General features: G+C 41.2%; 1 protein-coding gene across 1 annotated transcript; it reads right to left on the reverse strand.

Moving 5' to 3' along the window:
- Window positions 1–1,228: 1,228 nt before the first annotated feature.
- tcn2 (transcobalamin II) lies at window positions 1,229–18,505 on the reverse strand. Its single transcript, XM_060907465.1, has 10 exons — window positions 18,401–18,505; window positions 17,968–18,068; window positions 13,015–13,198; window positions 11,925–12,094; window positions 10,389–10,541; window positions 10,099–10,271; window positions 7,904–8,078; window positions 7,489–7,669; window positions 3,888–4,006; window positions 1,229–1,873 (listed from the first exon to the last, which is right to left on the reverse strand). The coding sequence occupies exons 2-10, from the start codon at window positions 18,023–18,025 to the stop codon at window positions 1,812–1,814; spliced, it is 1,275 nt and encodes a 424-aa protein (XP_060763448.1). The 5' UTR covers window positions 18,026–18,068; window positions 18,401–18,505; the 3' UTR covers window positions 1,229–1,811.
- Between the last annotated feature and the right edge of the window lie 28 nt (window positions 18,506–18,533).

Here is an 18,533-nt window from a genome sequence, read left to right on the forward strand (position 1 = left end):
GTATAAACGCCAGCTTAGCAACCAAAGAAAGCTTGGAAACGCGCGAGAGAGGAAATATAGCATAGCGGCTACAAACGAAATGTAGAATATTTTTAAATTAATTCATTCATCATTTGTGTCCTAACATACACAAACCTGAAAGATATTAACATTAATAAAGTGGAATATTACCGGCTAGCGTTCTTCAAGATAAAGTTAGCCAATCATAACAAAGGAGGCGGGATTTAATGAAAAATTTCCTCAGTCACTTATTTTCAAAATTAAAGTCCTCATAATTAATGAAATAGATTTTAGTTTAACAACTGAACAATTAACTTATTAATTATATATCATTAATCATTATGCTGGTGTTGTTATAATGTAATATAAATTTATACTTAAACTACTGGAGAGATCACATACCTTTAAAACTTTACACGTTTTTGGTTTTATAATTTTATGCAGCAAAATTATTCAAATGCCTAACCAAAAATATTTAAATAAATGAAAATTTGTCTTAAGACACACTAAACGATTTATTGCTCATTTACAACTACCATAATTAAACGTTGTGGAAAATATCCATGAATAACCTTACATTTATTTGTGTTGTTATTTACTTTATTTAAATGTCAGTAATCAGCAGGATCTTCTTATGGAGCACCAAAAGGGCCCCAAAAAAAAAAGCTCTAGCAAAGGTTTTCATTGGATTTTCATGGAATTCATACTGAACGTTAACTCTGTCACGGTTTAACTTCTCATCTCATTATCTCTAGCCGCTTTATCCTTCTACAGGGTCGCAGGCAAGCTGGAGCCTATCCCAGCTGATTACGGGCGAAAGGCGGGGTACACCCTGGACAAGTCACCAGGTCATCACAGGGCTGACACATAGACAACCATTCACACTCACACCTACGGTCAATTTAGAGTCACCAGTTAACCTAACCTGCATGTCTTTGGACTGTGGGGGAAACCGGAGCACCCGGAGGAAACCCACGCGGACACAGGGAGAACATGCAAACTCCGCACAGAAAGGCCCTCGCCGGCCCCGGGGCTCGAACCCAGGACCTTCTTGCTGTGAGGCGACAGCGCTAACCACTACACCACCGTGCCGCCATATATACACATTTTATAAAATAAACAATTTTTCTCCAGTGACCACTATAGACATTTTATTGAAATAATTCGATCTGACATTTTTGTCCCATAAACAAAACCATCAAAACATGACTACAGAAATAATGACGTATTCTGATACTCAACTCTATTTATTGTTAAAGTTGTTACATAGAAGAAAAAAAAACTATATAATTAAGTATATAACTCGCAATCGTGCTGTTGTCGTGAATATCAGCACGGCTGTAGGGACGGGGCCACAGGTATTCAGTCCAACTGCAGGACTGCGAGTGTGATATTGCTTTTATACAAGTTTTTTAAAGAAGAAATTAATAGAGTAACTGACACAACATGGCTGAATATTTGATTTATTTTTGCTCCATTAAAAAAAACCCTTTCCCCAAAGAAGCTACAGCCAAACACAGTGTTGCGTGTTGCCATGGTAACCGACTGACTGACGGTCTGTAGTAAGTGTAGTGACCGTTTCAGTGTAATGAATGATTGCTAGGAGTTGGAATTTTATGTGGTGAACACAAACAAGTGACGTGATACAGACAGTGAAACGTCCCAGTGATGTCATAGTGAAGATAGAACGCTGCTCAGTAAACCAGAACTAACTGTTGTACAAAACATCCATTAAAAAGGAGAAATGAACACTAAAAATTGGCGAGTATTATTCTCATTAAAAGATTCCCTTGTCTCATTTTGGACCCGGATCAGTAGCTCGTGTTCTTGATGGTGATGACCTGAGCCGTTTCAATCTTATAGTCTGTTATACCTGAAAAGAAAAAGCATAGAGAGGAAAAAACGGTTAAAAGCGTCTCCTAATTTGCAGAAAACAGATTAGTTTCGAGTACAGGTTGCATTCGTTCATGTGACTTTTGCTTGAGAGTTTACTTCCAGTGAACGAAGTGGTGGTCAGGCAAACCGATTTGGCCGCCGTTACGTAAAGAGCTAGTGAAACCGTCTCAGAGCATTTTCGCAGTTTTGAGGCCAAGATACCTTCAGGATAGTTGCTCTTTGTGATGGGATAGATCCTTACATGCTAGTAAAGAAGGATTTTTCCTACGAGTTGGAAAATTATCCGTCCATCGAGTTCCCAGACATCTCAAATCAGGTTTTCACCTCGGTTTCGTCTCAGTCATCATTCACCAATTTTCACTTCACCTTTGGCGAATAATTGTTAAGTAAAGTGCTGGTATATGATGGTGTGTGTGCCTGATTTTATATCTTAATTTATACTTTTCTGTGTCAAACATATACCACAGGGTATATAGTGTAACCACTTATCCTACGCCAAAGCCTGATGTCAGCCTCCTCAAAAACGTAACTACGTGTCACAGTGACGCAGACCACAACAACAGTGATTGGTCCGCTTGGTAGCATCACATTTCTGGTTACTCCGTCTTCAGAAATCTACTACGGGAAAAGGCTCTGGGTTCAAACCTCTCAGCCAACTGGAGCCTTTGTGTGTGGAGTTTGCATGTACTCCCAGTGTCTGCGTGGGTTTCCTCCAGGTGCTCTGGTTTCCTCCGCCATCCAAAGACATGCGGTTCAGTTAACTGGCTACACTAAAATTGCCCATAGGTGAGAATGTGTGTGAACGGTTGGGTGGGAACTGCTCTACGTCCTTGATGTCCACCGCGAGTACCTCTCCTGAGCTCGCTAACAAATCTGCAGTAAACAGTCAACTTCGGCTGACATACAAGAAGTAGTCTACCATCACGATATTGTGTGAATAAAAATATATAAAGCATGAGGCTTTATAGCAACTGGAGATAACAGCCAGTTTAATCCTGCAGGATGGCACGGTATTCTATCACTGTCTTCTAACAGACTCCCAGTAAAACAGTGTTGACGGTGTAAACGATCACAACCCCAAAATAAAAAGCATCCAACAATCAGTGATTAGTAGAATTATGGATTTACACATTAGTTACTTTACTTTGTTTATTATTCCTACAATGAAACACAGAACTTATGTTGGGTTCCCCCCCAAATCATCATTCTGGTATGTTTCATGTGACCACGCCTCCTAGAGGACACACACACAATGTGCAAGCATCCACCACGTACAAGCGTTGACCCTGTGGACTGAATATCTCCGCCAAGATAAGAAAAGCAACCTTATGGGGATATTTGGCTGGTCCCCATGAGCCAAAGGTTACATTTAGGGTTATATATACGCACACTACCGTTCAAAAGTTTGGGGTCACTTTGAAATGTCCTTATTTTTGAAAGAAAAGCACTGTTCTTTTCAATGAAGATCACTTTCAACTAATCAGAAATCCACTCTATACATTGCTAATGTGGTAAATGACTATTCTAGCTGCAAATGTGTGGTTTTTGGTGCAATATCTCCATAGGTGTATAGAGGCCCATTTCCAGCAACTCTCACTCCAGTGTTCTAATGGTACAATGTGTTTGCTCATTGCCTCAGAAGGCTAATGGATGATTAGAAAACCCTTGTACAATCATGTTAGCACAGCTGAAAACAGTTGAGCTCTTTAGAGAAGCTATAAAACCGACCTTCCTTTGAGCAGATTGAGTTTCTGGAGCATCACATTTGTGGGGTCGATTAAATGCTCAAAATGGCCAGAAAAATGTCTTGACTATATTTTCTATTCATTTTACAACTTATGGTGGTAAATAAAAGTGTGACTTTTCATGGCAAACACAAAATTGTCTGGGTGACCCCAAACTTTTGAACGGTAGTGTAGGTGTAGTATAGCATTAATAATCATCAGTGTTGGTCCTCACAATGATAGCACGATTAAAGTAGCGTGTGTTACCCTGACTCAGTGCTTGTCCACCAGAAGCAAGATGCCAGTATCTCCGGTCGGTCTGTCGTGCCTGTTCTCCGTTCACTACACTAAGAAACGGCCCCCACAGACTGTCCTCTGTCTTAAACCTGCAGCAGAAATAAAAAAAATAATTCCTCAAAACACATAAAATGACCTCCAGACTCCCACACAGGAGATCAGATCAGAACATAAACATGGCAAAGTATCGGCTTAAACCTCCAGTCAACTTTTTTCATTATTAGCGCTTTACTATTAGCAATAGCTTCTGTGGTAAAACATTAGGGAAAAAGAAGCGAGATTTGTAAATCTTTGTTCAGGCCATGTCATAAATTCATCTCCAATTCAAAATGAGCAAAGTGTCTGGATTAGAAACCCGTTCAACCACAGAATCTGACTTCTTTCCGACTCACTTAGCATCTTTCTCCTATTAGCAGCTATAAAATCAGACAAAGCGAGCAGTTTGGAGGTGTAATTCTTAGCACAGTAGTTTATGCCTGGTCATTTACCTCAGGTTTCTCCAAATTAGCAAAAGAAACAAAAAGCAGCTGTGTCGTTTACCTGAAATTACCGACAAGTTTAAGAAAAATGCTTACACAGCTTACAAAAACATGTGATATAACTGTTTGTTTGTTTTTTTTAAATGTACCAGACTGGAATAAAATTGAAAATAATACAGTGGTGCTTGAAAGTTTGTGAACCATTTAGAGTTTTCTATATTTCTGCATAAATATGACCCAAAACATCATCACATTTTCACACAAGTCCTAAAATATATAAAAGAGAACCCAGTTAAACAAATGAGACAAAAATATTATACTTGGTCATTTATTTATTGAGGAAAATGATCCAATATTACATACCTGTGAATGGCAAAAGTATGTGAACATCTAGGATTAGCAGGTAATTTGAAGGTGAAATTAGAGTCAGGTGTTTTCAATCAATGGGCTGACAATCAGGTGTGAGTGGGCACCCTGTTTTATTTAAAGAACAGGGATCTATCAAAGTCTGATCTTCACAACGCATGTTTGTGGAAGTGTATCATGGCACGAACAAAGGAGATTTCTGAGGACCCCAGAAAAGTGTTGTTGATGCTCATCAGGCTGGAAAAGGTTACAAAACCATCTCTAAAGAGTTTGGACTCCACCAATCCACAGTCAGACAGATTGTGTACAAAATGGAAGAAATTCAAGACCATTGTTACCCTCCCTAGGAGTGGTCGACCAACAAAGATCACTGCAAGAGCAAGGTGTGTAATAGCCGGCAAGGTCACAAAGGACCCCAGGGTAACTTCTAAGCAACTGAAGGCCTCGCTCACATTGGCTAATGTTAATGTTCATGAGTCCACCATCAGGAGAACACTGAACAGTGGTGTGCATGGCAGGGTTGCAAGAAGAAAGCCACTGCTCTCCAAAAAGAACATTGGTGCTCGTCTGCAGTTTGCTAAAGATCACGTGGACAAGCCAGAAGGCTATTGGAAAAATGTTGTGGATGGATGAGACCAAAATAAAATTTTTGGTTTAAATGAGAAGCGTTACGTTTGGAGAAAGGAAAAAACACTGCATTCCAGCATAAGAACCTTATTCCATCTGTGAAACATGGTGATGGTAGTATCATGGTTTGGGCCTGTTTTGCTGCATCTGGGCCAGGACGGCTTATCATTAATAGAACAATGAATTCTGAATTATACCAGCGAATTCTAAAGGAAAATATCAGAACATCTGTCCATGAACTGAAGTGAGCAGTTCATGTGAGGAAACCCACCAACATCCCAGAGTTGAAGCTGTTCTGTCTGGAGGAACGGGCTAAAATTCCTCCAAGCCGGTGTGCAGGACTGATCAACAGTTACCGGAAACATTTAGTTGCAGTTATTGCTGCACAAGGGGGTCACACCAGATACTGAAAGCAAAGGTTCATATACTTTTGCCACTCACAGATATGTAATATTGGATCATTTCCCTCAATAAATAAATTACCAAGTATAATATTTTTATCTGGGCGGCACGGTGGTGTAGTGGTTAGCGCTGTCGCCTCACAGCAAGAAGGTCCGGGTTTGAGCCCCGTGGCCGGCGAGGGCCTTTCTGTGTGGAGTTTGCATGTTCTCCCCGTGTCCGCGTGGGTTTCCTCCGGGTGCTCCGGTTTCCCCCACAGTCCAAAGACATGCAGGTTAGGTTAACTGGTGACTCTAAATTGAGCGTAGGTGTGAATGTGAGTGTGAATGGTTGTCTGTGTCCATGTGTCAGCCCTGTGATGACCTGGCGACTTGTCCAGGGTGTACCCCGCCTTCGCCCGTAGTCAGCTGGGATAGGCTCCAGCTTGCCTGCGACCCTGTAGAACAGGATAAAGCGGCTAGAGATAATGAGACGAGAATTTTTCATCTCATTTCTTTCACTGGGTTCTCTTTATCTACTTTTAGGACTTGTGTGAAAATCTGATGTTTTGGGTCCTATTTATGCAGAAATATAGAGAATTCTCAAGGGTTCACAAACTTTCAAGCACCACTAAGTTTGCTAAAGATAGTCTACTAACATTGCCTTGCTATTAAACATGAGCTGATGTGTACTGTATAAATAGCTTGTGCTATTTTGTTGCTAGCTAGCCAACACCATCAAACTCGCTAAACATCCTCACAAACGTGGAAAATGGGGAAAAAAAGGAAGTTATGTTCATTAAAGTCCAGTTTGAAAGCAAATGTTTTTAGCTTTTGTTATTTATTAAGGAAGATTAGTGTTTGCTAAATATTTAACAGTTATTCCACGAAATCTTGTCGTACATGAGCCAATAGCCAACAAGGCGCGTGGCACCGAGTTGGCTACAAGCCGTGTACTACGAGATTGACCGGAATAACTTATTCTATCCACATTCACTGGATTTTGAGAAAACGGAGCATTTTTATTTTTTGCAAATTTGATTAATAAAAACTTTATACAAAATGCCAACAAAATCATTTCTGCTTAGAAAGTAAACAAGCCAGCGAAATGACAGGAGCAATTTGTGAGAAATGCAAAAAATAATTTCTGGGGAGGGGGGTAAGGTACATTCTTACCATCAAATACTTTCCATTCCATATTTTGCTGTTTTTTTTTTTTGTATTTTTTTTTTGGGGGGGGGGGGGTTGAGTTTTTATTTTATCTTCGGTTAATTTCAGTAACACGCGCCGCCATTTTCTTCTTTAGGTTTTTTTTTGGCAGTTGGTAAACCAACTTAAAGGTGCGTTAGCGCCACTGACTGGGCTGGAGTGTGGGGAACCTATATTCTTTTAGCTATTTTTATCATCAAGTATTTAAAAGCAACAGTGATATACATGACAAGATGCGCTCCGCCATTTTGTTTTTCTCTACTCACAGTATATGAGCTGATGTCCTAGTCGTAGAGTAGCCAATCAGAGCGCGCGATTGCTCATATCCAGTCCATGTGGATAGAATAATCAAGAATATTTGCATTTATTGTTTACCGAGTAGTATTTCTATGTTGCGTCGTTTCTACGGTATTTTTGCATTTGAATTTTCTATAAAAACCCAACTGTTATTGCAATTAAATTTGAGCAATTTGTTCCTTTTTGCATTTAAATAGTCAGATAAACAGGACTGACGTGAAGTTTGTCTGCTCCTGCTGAAGCAGCTTGAGAGTCTCGAGCAGTGAGGTACCACCAGGAACTTTGATCTTATAACTGAAGGATGAGCCGTCTGCCTTCAACACCACCACATCCACCTGCACACGACGACTTGATACAGTTGGCAGGACAGTTGGATCGGAACTCAAACTGAGAGAGTCTGTGCAAGAAAACCAGTTTTGCAACACAACATACCATTAGCATTGCAACATTACACCTTAAAGACAGAGAACATGTCAGAATGCAGTGTTCTATTTGGGACAAGGAAGATCTAGATATGTAGAAATTGTGAGAACCACCTGTGGCCAAAAACGTCAAATGATAACGTATTAAAACACTTTATCCAGAATGTTTTCACTTGTAACTGAACTGTGAGTGTATCAAGTGTACAAACCATCCTCATCCTGACAATTCTTTTTCTTCAGATCGAGATACGAGCGTTGCTGGAGAGCAGGCAGGATTTGAGAGATCCCCATGGGGTTGTGGTAGGTACCATTTTCGACATCAGCCCACAGAGCTTTCACAGACGGAGACTTCTCATCTACTTTTTTGCCTAGGGCCAGTAAAGCCTGAAACAGAAATATAGTACAAATTGTGATAATGACTTCTCTGTGGCTACCTTCACTCAAAATTCTTGGTCTTATCATATAGCTAAACTGCCCTCTGTCTCATGGGGTTTTCACACACAACAGTCTCTAGAGTTTACACAGAATGATGCAAAAAACAAAATACATTGAGTTGAGCAAGTTGAGAAGAGAAGTCAGAGGAAAATGGCCAGATTGGTTCAAGCTTTTTTTTTTTTTGGCCAGGAAGGCTATAGTAACTCCTACAAATCACTCTTTACAACCGTGGTGAGCAGAAAAGCATCGCAGCATGCAACAGAAAACAGAAGACCACACTGGGTTCCACTCCTACAGCCAAGAACAAGTTCATATTAAAGTGGCCGGTGTGTGTATAACCTGTGGGGAAAAATATTTAACCTTATTTTGGGGTAAAGTCACCAAAATTTTTAAGCGTATTTTACAAGATTTCTCGTCTCATTATGTCTAGCCACTTTATCCTGTTCTACGGGGTAGCAGGCAAGCTGGAGCCTATCCCAGCTGACTACGGGCGAAAGGCGGGGTACACCCTGGACAAGTCACCAGGTCATCACAGGGCTGACACATAGACAACCATTGACACTCACATTCACACCTACGGTCAAATTAGTGTCACCAGTTAACCTAACCTGCATGTCTTTGGACTGTGGGGGAAACCGGAGCACCTGGAGGAAACCCACATGGAGAACATGCAAACTCCGCACAGAAAGGCCCTCGCCAGCCACGGGGCTCGAACCCAGACCTTCTTGCTGTGAGGTGACAGTGCTAACCACTACACCATGCCACCCCCTTTTACAAGATTTGACTGGGGATTCTGTACATGCAGTTTTTAGGTCCTGGTGGCCATTGAAAGTGCAGTTACGGCTCTCCCTCACCATTCGTTTAGTTAGGGGCCTGATCTTGTTAGCCCAAAATAACTGCCTCGGAGGCAGCTAGCAGGCTGCAGAGTGGCAAGCCTTGCTTCTAAGGACTTTGGTGGTACAGATTTAACAAGCGAGTATGTCTGCATGATTAAAGCTAAGAAGCACTACTTTGTTTACTGCTGATGGTTTGAGCTGCCATGTTGAGTTGATGTCACTTCCTGACTTCAGAGGAAGTCAGTGGTTGAGGAGACCATTGCAAGTTCCACAGTAAGAATTCTGAATTGAGGAGGTGTTTTCTTTCAATTTTCCTGGTTGGATGGCAGGAATTATGAGTTACTACTACTACCCCTAGTTGAATTCAGCAATAGAGAGGCCACGTCTCCTTCACAGAGATTGATAAGCACTGATAACCACACCCTCCTTCTTCTAACCCTAGACACTTTCAGGAAGACTGACAGGCACAGAAGTCACACCTCCTTCAGTATGACTGACAGGAACAGAGGCCACACCTCCTTCAGTAGGGTGGATGAGCACAGAAACCACTCCTCCTTCACTGGGACTGACGGGCACACGCCTCCTTCACTGAGATTTGTTTCGTTTGGATTAATTCATCTTCTTGAGACGACAACCAGACCCCAGATGAGTGATTTTACTATTCAGAAGTCTGATCTATTTGGGTCACACATACCCCCATATTCCACCAATGTAGTCCAGGTGCTTGTGCAGTTTCAACTTTGGAACCTTCTAAGAACTGGTCTGCTTTTCCACCGAAGAGCCACATTATTAGGTCACTGTAGACATCTCCACTTGCAGAACCGCTAATCCTGCTGCTAATCCCTGCCACTAGCACCAAGCATAACAACAATGATGGATTAAACACTATACTAACTTTTTTTTTTAAATGGCAATCACAAAAAGTTTTAGCTGGTCTTGTTGGTCATGACAATCCAGCCCCAAGCCTCTAACGTAAGCGGTTCTTGGTTCTAGACCAACAAATAGTAGGAACCAGTTTTCCTGGCCAAGAGCCAGTTCTTTAGCTGTCAAAAATTGAAGTTGTTTGAGATTAGGCATCGGCTCCTAACCAGCACTGGAACTACCTTGGTGGAAAAGGGATACCAGAATCTCACCTGCACAGCCAGGCCGGTGCTGAACTCATTGCCCAAGTGTCCATCAGCTCTCTGCGAGTCCAGAAGCTGCTTTCTGATGGAGACCAGAGCATTGACCAACTTCTCTTTGTTTATAACCGGGGTGTCAGCATCTTTCAGACATTGCAGGGCTATGCCTGCCACTGCAACAGTATCTGGCAAGGTTGAAAGACAGCACAACGCATTCAAAACACTCTCCGACACATTCTTCTTCTGGGTTTAATCATCCTCCAAATGGTACAGGATACAGTTAGTAAACCGTATGAACTCACCCACACTTACAGAGTCACCATGTTTGAATTGGTCATCCAGGGCAGTGTCAATGAGCTTTTGGCTGACCTGAGTGCTCACTCTCACTCCACTTACACACAGAGCCAGAACGCCCAGAGAGTACTGGTAGTAGTTAGTCAGGGGACGATAGCTGGCTGAGAAGAAAATAAAAGCACACATCACAAACAGGACCTCGTTTACTCCCTTGCCGGTTTTTTTGCTTGGTCTAACGGTGGAGTTTCAGATATAGCAGTGCTGTTGATGGCTGATGGGATTTTAAACACCATGTTCAGTTAATGGCCACTTTATGAGACCTAGATTTCTTGCTAACCATTTTTTTTCTGGAGTCACTTGAGCCCAGAGAAGTCTTTCGCAATAAGCATGTTAAGAAGCTATCTGCACTCCAAACTCAGCCGAGTCACATTATTGTTTCAATTTGTCGTATTACTTCCTGTGTCTACTTTCAGGACAACAGGGAAAAGCAGGCTCAAACCCTAAATCTAGTCTAAAGTCCTTCCCGCACCATATTATGCATTATGTGGCGCCAATCTCCATTTCTATAGCCCTCGGCCTCTCGCCTATTACATAGCTAGGGTTACGAGGGGAGGGGCTGGTCCTCTGGTAACCAAGAGAGTTTGACTCCCCACCTCACATCTGTATTGCAGCATGCTTTGCTAGACAGCAGTAGGTACCATTTTTAAGGTATGACCCAACCGTGAGTAGAACTCGCAATCTCCCGATCGAGAGGCAGACACGCTAACCACTAGGCCAACTCGTGATCGAACCCTGGAGTGCCATAATTAGTGAATTAATCAGCCTTGTAGCACAAGTCCTTGGGATGTTCTCAAAGTCGTCTTCTCATCACTATTATTAGCTCATCCAGCTGACTGGTGATGAACTTATGCCATCATGTGTTGTCCGGCGTCGTCCACATTTCACGAAAATCGCTTCCTCTCTCTCAGCCCTTCACCGATTTTTATTCATTTTGGCAGGAAGGTGGGTCTATTTGGAGTGCATATGGATTCTACCCAAATTTGCATCATTGCAATTAATAATGAAGATATGGAGTAATTAATCAATCCTTAATGAGCAGTTTCCACACAAATCGCTTCTCCCTCAGTTCTTCACGGATTTTGATTCTTTCTGGCATGAAGGTAGGGGGACCTAGGGTGCATAGAACTTCTACCCAGATTTGCTTAATTATAATTATTAATGAAGTTATGGACTAATTAAGCCTTAATGAGCAGTTCAACAACAAAAAATAAATAAAAATATCACTTCTTCTCGGTCAATTCCTTGCTGTTTTGGATTCTTTCTGGCAAATAGGTTGGTATTCCTAGGGTGGATATCGCTTCTATATATAGCTTGCAACATTTATTGCACAGGAACACTTTAGATCATTCCTTCTGGACTAGACAGGGCCCGAGTGAGCTACACCATCATTGAGGGTCTCCTTGACTAATCACTGGATAAATATACATAGATAAGGCTAACACAGGAATGTGAGAGAGAGAGAGAGAGAAAAAAAAAACCCTCACTCATGATGTGGTCCTTCTCCAACTCCAGCTGTTTCTTCAAGTGTGTGAGCAGAGGTTGGCGTTTCTCACCAGTCAACAGTGATGCATTGCTCAGGTCTTGGCAGGAAGATTTTAACGCCAGTACATAGAGGGCGAGGCGGCCCACCACAGGCTGCGCCTTGTCCAGATTGCTGATTGGAAGAGAGACAAAAATAATATACAAGCAACATTTACATTGGGCAGCATGGTGGTGTAGTGGTTAGCACCGTCGCCTCACAGAAAGAAGGTTCTGGGTTTGAGCTCAGCGGCCGACGGAGGCCTTTGTGTGTGGAGTTTGCATGTTCTCCCCATGTCTGCGTGGGTTTCCTGCATGGGTTCCCTCTGGCAAATAATTTAGCAGACACTCTTATCCAGAGCAACATACAACGTACCCAGAGCAGCCAGGGGAGCAGTTGGGAGGTAGGTGCCTTGCTCAAGGGTATTTCAGTCATTCCTGCTGGTCCAAGGAATCAAATCGACAACCTTTTGGTCCCAAAGCTGCTTCTCTAACCATGATGCCATGGCTTCTCCCACTAAGTGATATTTAGTGCTATGTAGTGTACAGTAGTACGGTAGTATATCGAGTATGGTGATGCATGAATTAGCCAACTCCAAGAACTACCGCTGAATCAGTCAGCGAGCTCGGATTGTTGGTTTAATTCAAAAAGACGTCCGATCTTATCCACAAAGGACTGAAATGGCTCCAAGACAAGAGCAACTACTGGAACAACCAGTGGCATCATGTCTGGCTTCTGACTGGTTGGAAGGAAAACCTCCAGCTCTACCAGACCTTTGAGTATTAGTATTGACCAACTGTGTTCACACAACAGCTTATACAGTGATCAATTACAGCATTTATATCCATCATCCAACATTAGTAAGTGCTCAGGGTTGTGGTGGAGCCAGACCAGCGGCTATCCTGGAAATACTAGACATGAGGAAGGAATACACACAGGATGGGATGCCACTCCATCCCAGGGAACCGTGTGCGTGCACGCACACACACAGACTCCTATGGGAAATTTAGAGCATCCAAGGTCACTTAGATATGGTTGGAAGAGCAATTAAGTACCTCTGAATGTCTTCATGAAACTTGGTCTTGAGCAGTTGGAGGTACTGGCCCTCTATGGTCAGGTTGTGTCGAGTGGAAAGGCGCAGCGCGATGTGGATACTCGGGTTGGGAAGAGATTGCTCATTTGCAGCAGCGCGCAGCAGATCCTGTTGCAGCTTGAGCAGGAGATCGTTATGAGTAGAGTCTGTGGGGAGAGTGTGCAAAAAAAAAAAGTTATGGAGCAGTGGATTCATATCACAGGTGAGATTTTCTTTCAAAAATTCCTTTAAATTTTTTTTTTTTTTTTAATTCAGTAAATCATTGTTCAATCGACAGATTAGAAACTGTGGTGGTGGTTTTGTATCTTCACTCATCAGTTCATCATCATTATAGTTTTTATTTAATGCCCTGTTCTGTTCACTCACGGAGCAGAGTCCATCCCTTGGACTTCGGACTACCATGAGGGTGTGATGGAGCTACTTGATAGATACGGTAAGGTCCTCCTTAATATGTGAGCAGTGCCAAGGAGGACAATTTTCTGAATTTCTTGCATCTTCATGTTACCAGGAATTTTGTTGGTGTATTTTTCAATCCCTTTCTTGACTAGACTGAGAGCACCTATTACCACTGATGGTTGTGGTCGTCATACCCCACATTCTCTCAGTTTCTAGATCTTTTTCTTAATAAGTATAATAATAATAATAATAATAATAATAATGTACATTGGTGCAGTGGCTCAAAAGGTTCTGGGTTTGAACCTCACGGCTGACCAGGGTCTTTCTGTGTGGAGTTTGTATGTTCTCCTCATGCCTGCGTGGGTTTCCTCCCACAGTCCAAAGACATGTAGATTAGATCAACTGGCTACTCTAAACCGTCCACAGGCGTGAATGGTTGTTTGTCTCCGGTCTTTGCGTAGCCCTGCGATAGACTGCCGACCTGCCCAGGATGAACCCCACCTCTCACCTGAAGTCAGCTGGGATTGGTTCCAGCTTCCCCCACCACCCTGACAGATAAGTGCTATAGATGAATTAATTAATTCAGATCACCTTTTTTTTCTAACTTGTGGGAGGTTATTTGATTTGTTACAATCGTTTTTTTTTTGTTTGCTCACAAAAACCCACATTGTGCAACCATTCATGTACACGTTTTTCCCCCTCTTGCACAATTTCATCTCCTGTTATCAGAGGTGTTTATACAGACATGTGCAGTACAGAGCAAACTGATCTCCACTTGACTCAGCTGTCAGGATTTTGCAATACAGTAAGAAACTTTCCCACAGCGCATGGATCACAAAAAAGCTTTTTAAAATCCAAAAGGAGTTCACGACCCAACAGGTCTCGACCCCGACAAACTGCTGCCTCAGCAGGGCAGCATGCAGTGGTACTGGGGTTCTCACACACACACACGTCTCTACAAACACTGCTAAATAAACTCAGAGCAAAGTACAAAGAAAAATGTCCTTGATGATGAAATTCTGGATTTTTCCATAATCGTTTCTTGTTAAATCATTAACCCCCCTCACAAAATTATTTTCCAGTTTTCCCTCTTGTTCCTGTTCCTTACACACACACTCTCTCTCTTCTGATTGACTGACTAAAATTAGAGCGATCAGAGTTAACAACTCCCTCAAATTAAAATATTCAACCTACGTCAAAGTTATATATTAAATAATACAACTCCTCACATCCTGATGAATAATAAACAATAATAAAATGGAGTTGAAATTAAGTGGTTACTTTGCAGAGGTGGACAAACGACCCAGCTTCATTACTTAAGTCAAAGTCCAGATCCCACTGATCAAGCGTTACTCCGATACAAGTGAAAGTTGTCCAGTCAAATTTTTACTTAACTTAAAGTACTGAAGTACTTGCTTTTAAAAATACTTAAGTATTAAAAGTACATTTTCTGTCAACACATGGTTGTATTATTGCCAAAATGCTTACAAAACCTAATGCCTCTGAAGCAACCGACTGGATTTACTGACCAACTCATAGAACCTGTAGAATAAACACCTGGTAGAACGTTACAAAATGAAAACAACTAAACTGAAAAAGAACCACGGTCTTTTTTTTTTTTTTTAATTGTAACACTCCTCCACACCCCACAAAGCAGCATGGTAGTGTTCTGACCCAGCTTTGCCAGTGTGTGCACTGCCACAGTGGAATATACAGCTTATTCAGAAAATAAAACTGACAATCCAACCTGTTTAAAACCCAGGTCCACACCTCAAGCTTAATAACTGCCCAACAGCAACACTGCTTTAAGCAAGACAAAAAGAAAAAAAAAAAAAAAAAAAAAAAGAGACCATCATCTGACATCAAAACAAAAAATTCCAACAATTTGTTTTGACTGACTAGTGCAATACTGTCCATCTCACAGGTCTCACATGCAAGCGTGTGTACGCGCACATGTATTCACGCGCATATGAACAGTGTTGGGCACGTTACTTTCAAAAAGTAATTAGTTATAGTTACTAGTTACTTTTCCCAAAAAGTAACTAAGTTAGTAACGGAGTTACTTTGTCATGAAAGTAACTAATTACCAGGGAAAGTAATTATTCCGTTACATTTTGTTCCCCCTCAAAAAAAATCAAATTCAATTAGTGTAATCAGAATAAAAGTGAATGTTAAATGTGTTTAATGACTGAAATGGACACTTAACAGAACCAATTAGTAATGTTATCTACACTATATTAATATTTTTGTGGGACAATGTGAGATAAGACATCTATCAAATGTAATATATTTTGTAGTTATTAAAATTATGTTACTAATTACTGGCCACTGACGAGGACAAACGCTTTGTTCCTCGACATAATGTGCATTGCATGTAAACACTCTTGCCTTTTATTTCAAGTAATGAAAAGTAATGGCTGTATTTCCAGTGTGAAAGCGCAGTGCTGGGCTGACCGCTCGCCATCGCTGGGTCTTCCAATTGAAAGACCACGCAGTACTGCAGTAGGCGTGGCCTACCTACGCATGTTGTCCAAATCTACTCTGATTGGCTTACTGTGCCGTTGTCTCGTGTCTCCCCGCCCCACACGAAAGCAGAGTAAAGAAAGGCTGAACGAGCAGCGTGCCAGATGAGAACAGCTTTAATAAAGTAACGCATAGTATTTTATTTTAAGTAACGGGAACGGCGTTATAACGATGTAAAAAGTAATTAGTTAGATTACTCGTTACTAAAAAAAGTAACGCCATTAGTAACGCCGTTATTTCTAACGCCGTTATTCCCATCACTGCATATGAATCTGCCTGTGGAATCATGGTGGTTTAACGTTAAGCTAGCTAGTCAGTGAAGCTCCACCTGACATGCTAGCAAACTCTTTTCAAACTTGAAATCATATTGGGTAGCTAATGCTACAAGAAAAGAAAGATTTCGACATTTTGTTTATTTGGCAAGATTATGCTGAAACACTTCTGAAATGTTATTCATCTTAGCGTAACTCCGTTTTTACATAAACGTTAGCCGTGGACAAGGCGATGGCAACTTGGCGGGCCAATCCATAGAAAGTCATTTGACTAACCAGACCATATAGCTATTGCAACGTTATCACTAGCTCTAAAAGCACAGACAACTTCACTGCAAGCTTTCTCTTGGAACAAAAACATTTATATACCTCGACATGCTTCCGTAGGTTGGACGGCAAATTTTTGTAGGCTGTGATGTGGTTCATTTTAGGCAAACAAAGCAAACATTTAATAAAGATTTGTTTCGTTTTAGTTTCAGAAAACTGAAACATGGGTTCTAGCTATAGTCAAGAGTGCATTCATTCCCCAGAAGAACCGCCTCCTTCCATTCTGCCATCAAGTGATCGTGTTAAATAATGCTGTGGAGAAATCACTGAACTTGATTTTATACAGTCTATGGACGTGATGTGACCCTAGTGATTACTGATCAGCTGTCTCAGTGTCACCTGCAGAAAAAACCAATCACGTTTTAGAAAAGAAATGAAAAAACCTCCACTTTCAAAGCTGCTTCATAGTAACGAGGGCCTTGATAGAAACGTAGTGGAGTAAAAATTATAATATTTGTCTTTCAAATGTAGTGAAGTTAAAGTCATAACTTTCCAAAAAAAAAAAAAATACTCAAGTACAGATATTCAAAAGTGTACTTAAGTACAGAATTCAAGTAAATGTACTTCATTACTGTCCACCTCTACTACTTTGTAGCAAATTTTTATCAATTAATTCATAAATATAATAAATATGTATGGTGGATCATAAAAATGGATAGTAAAAAAATAAAAGAGATGATATTCTCTAAAATAATTGTTTTTCAGGCTTTTCAACAAACTGAAATTAATAAATATATTTATTAATTAAATTTCAGTGTAGTTTGTTCACACCCATAATCCAACTACTTAAATATTAAGCAAATATAAAGCATCATATTTCTTTCATTTTATTCCACCTATAAATTCACATCAACATTACATTTTTCTACTTTTGATAAAACTACACATTTTAAACCGGCATTTATAGCCTATCTGCCTGAAGTGAAAGCTTTTGTTTAAATCTCATCTCGTTATCTGTAGCCGCTTTATCCTGTTCTACAGGGTCGCAGGCAAGCTGGAGCCTATCCCAGCTGACTACGGGCGAAAGGCGGGGTACACCCTGGACAAGTCGCCAGGTCATCACAGGGCTGACACAGACACACAACCATTCACATTCACACCTACGGTCAATTTAGAGTCACCAGTTAACCTAACCTGCATGCCTTTGGACTGTGGGGGAAACCGGAGCACCCGGAGGAAACCCACGCGGACACGGGGAGAACATGCAAACTCCACACAGAAAGGCCCTCGCCGGCCACGGGGCTCGAACCCGGACCTTCTTGCTGTGAGGTGACAGTGCTAACCAATTTATTAGGCCAATTTATTACAGCTTTAATATAACTTCGCTGAAACAGAACACTATAATAAGTGGTGGCAGAGAAGAAAAAAAAAAAAAAGATGAAATGCAGAATAATTACCAGCTGTCTTTGCTGCAGTCAGAGCAAACAGAGCAGCTGCAATACAGAAGATGATCATCTTTATTCAGGTTCAATCTCCACCAAGTCTGCCTGTCCTTTTCCTGTTGGAGAAAGGAAACAACACACACACACACACACACACAGAGTTATCAGGTTTTGTTCAGTGTGAAGTTGACTGATTAAAGCATGAGTAAATTAAAACAAACACCAGATAGTTTAGAGTTTGCCAGTGATGGAAGATCACAAGGGAACATTATGTCCAGGTCAATGACACAGTGGGAGCAGTTCACATAATATAATCACAGAACATGACGTCATTCTAACAATCTTCATCTGGACTGAGATACAAAAAGCCATGACACGGATTTACACTTCAGTTAAGAAATGACCGACATGTTAACTCAAACTTAAATTAATTTAGCTTAAACCTCACCTTCCTCCTCAGGAACAATGTGATCTGAATGAACCACGCAGTTCTGTGTGACCTATTTATTTGGGCTGGACATGAAAGTCACAGTCCCATTCGTCACGTGACAAAGTATCAAAACAAAGGGCGGGGTTAAAGT

Source organism: Neoarius graeffei, chromosome 24, assembly GCF_027579695.1.
Source record: "Neoarius graeffei isolate fNeoGra1 chromosome 24, fNeoGra1.pri, whole genome shotgun sequence".
Classification (NCBI taxonomy): Eukaryota; Metazoa; Chordata; class Actinopteri; order Siluriformes; family Ariidae; genus Neoarius; species Neoarius graeffei.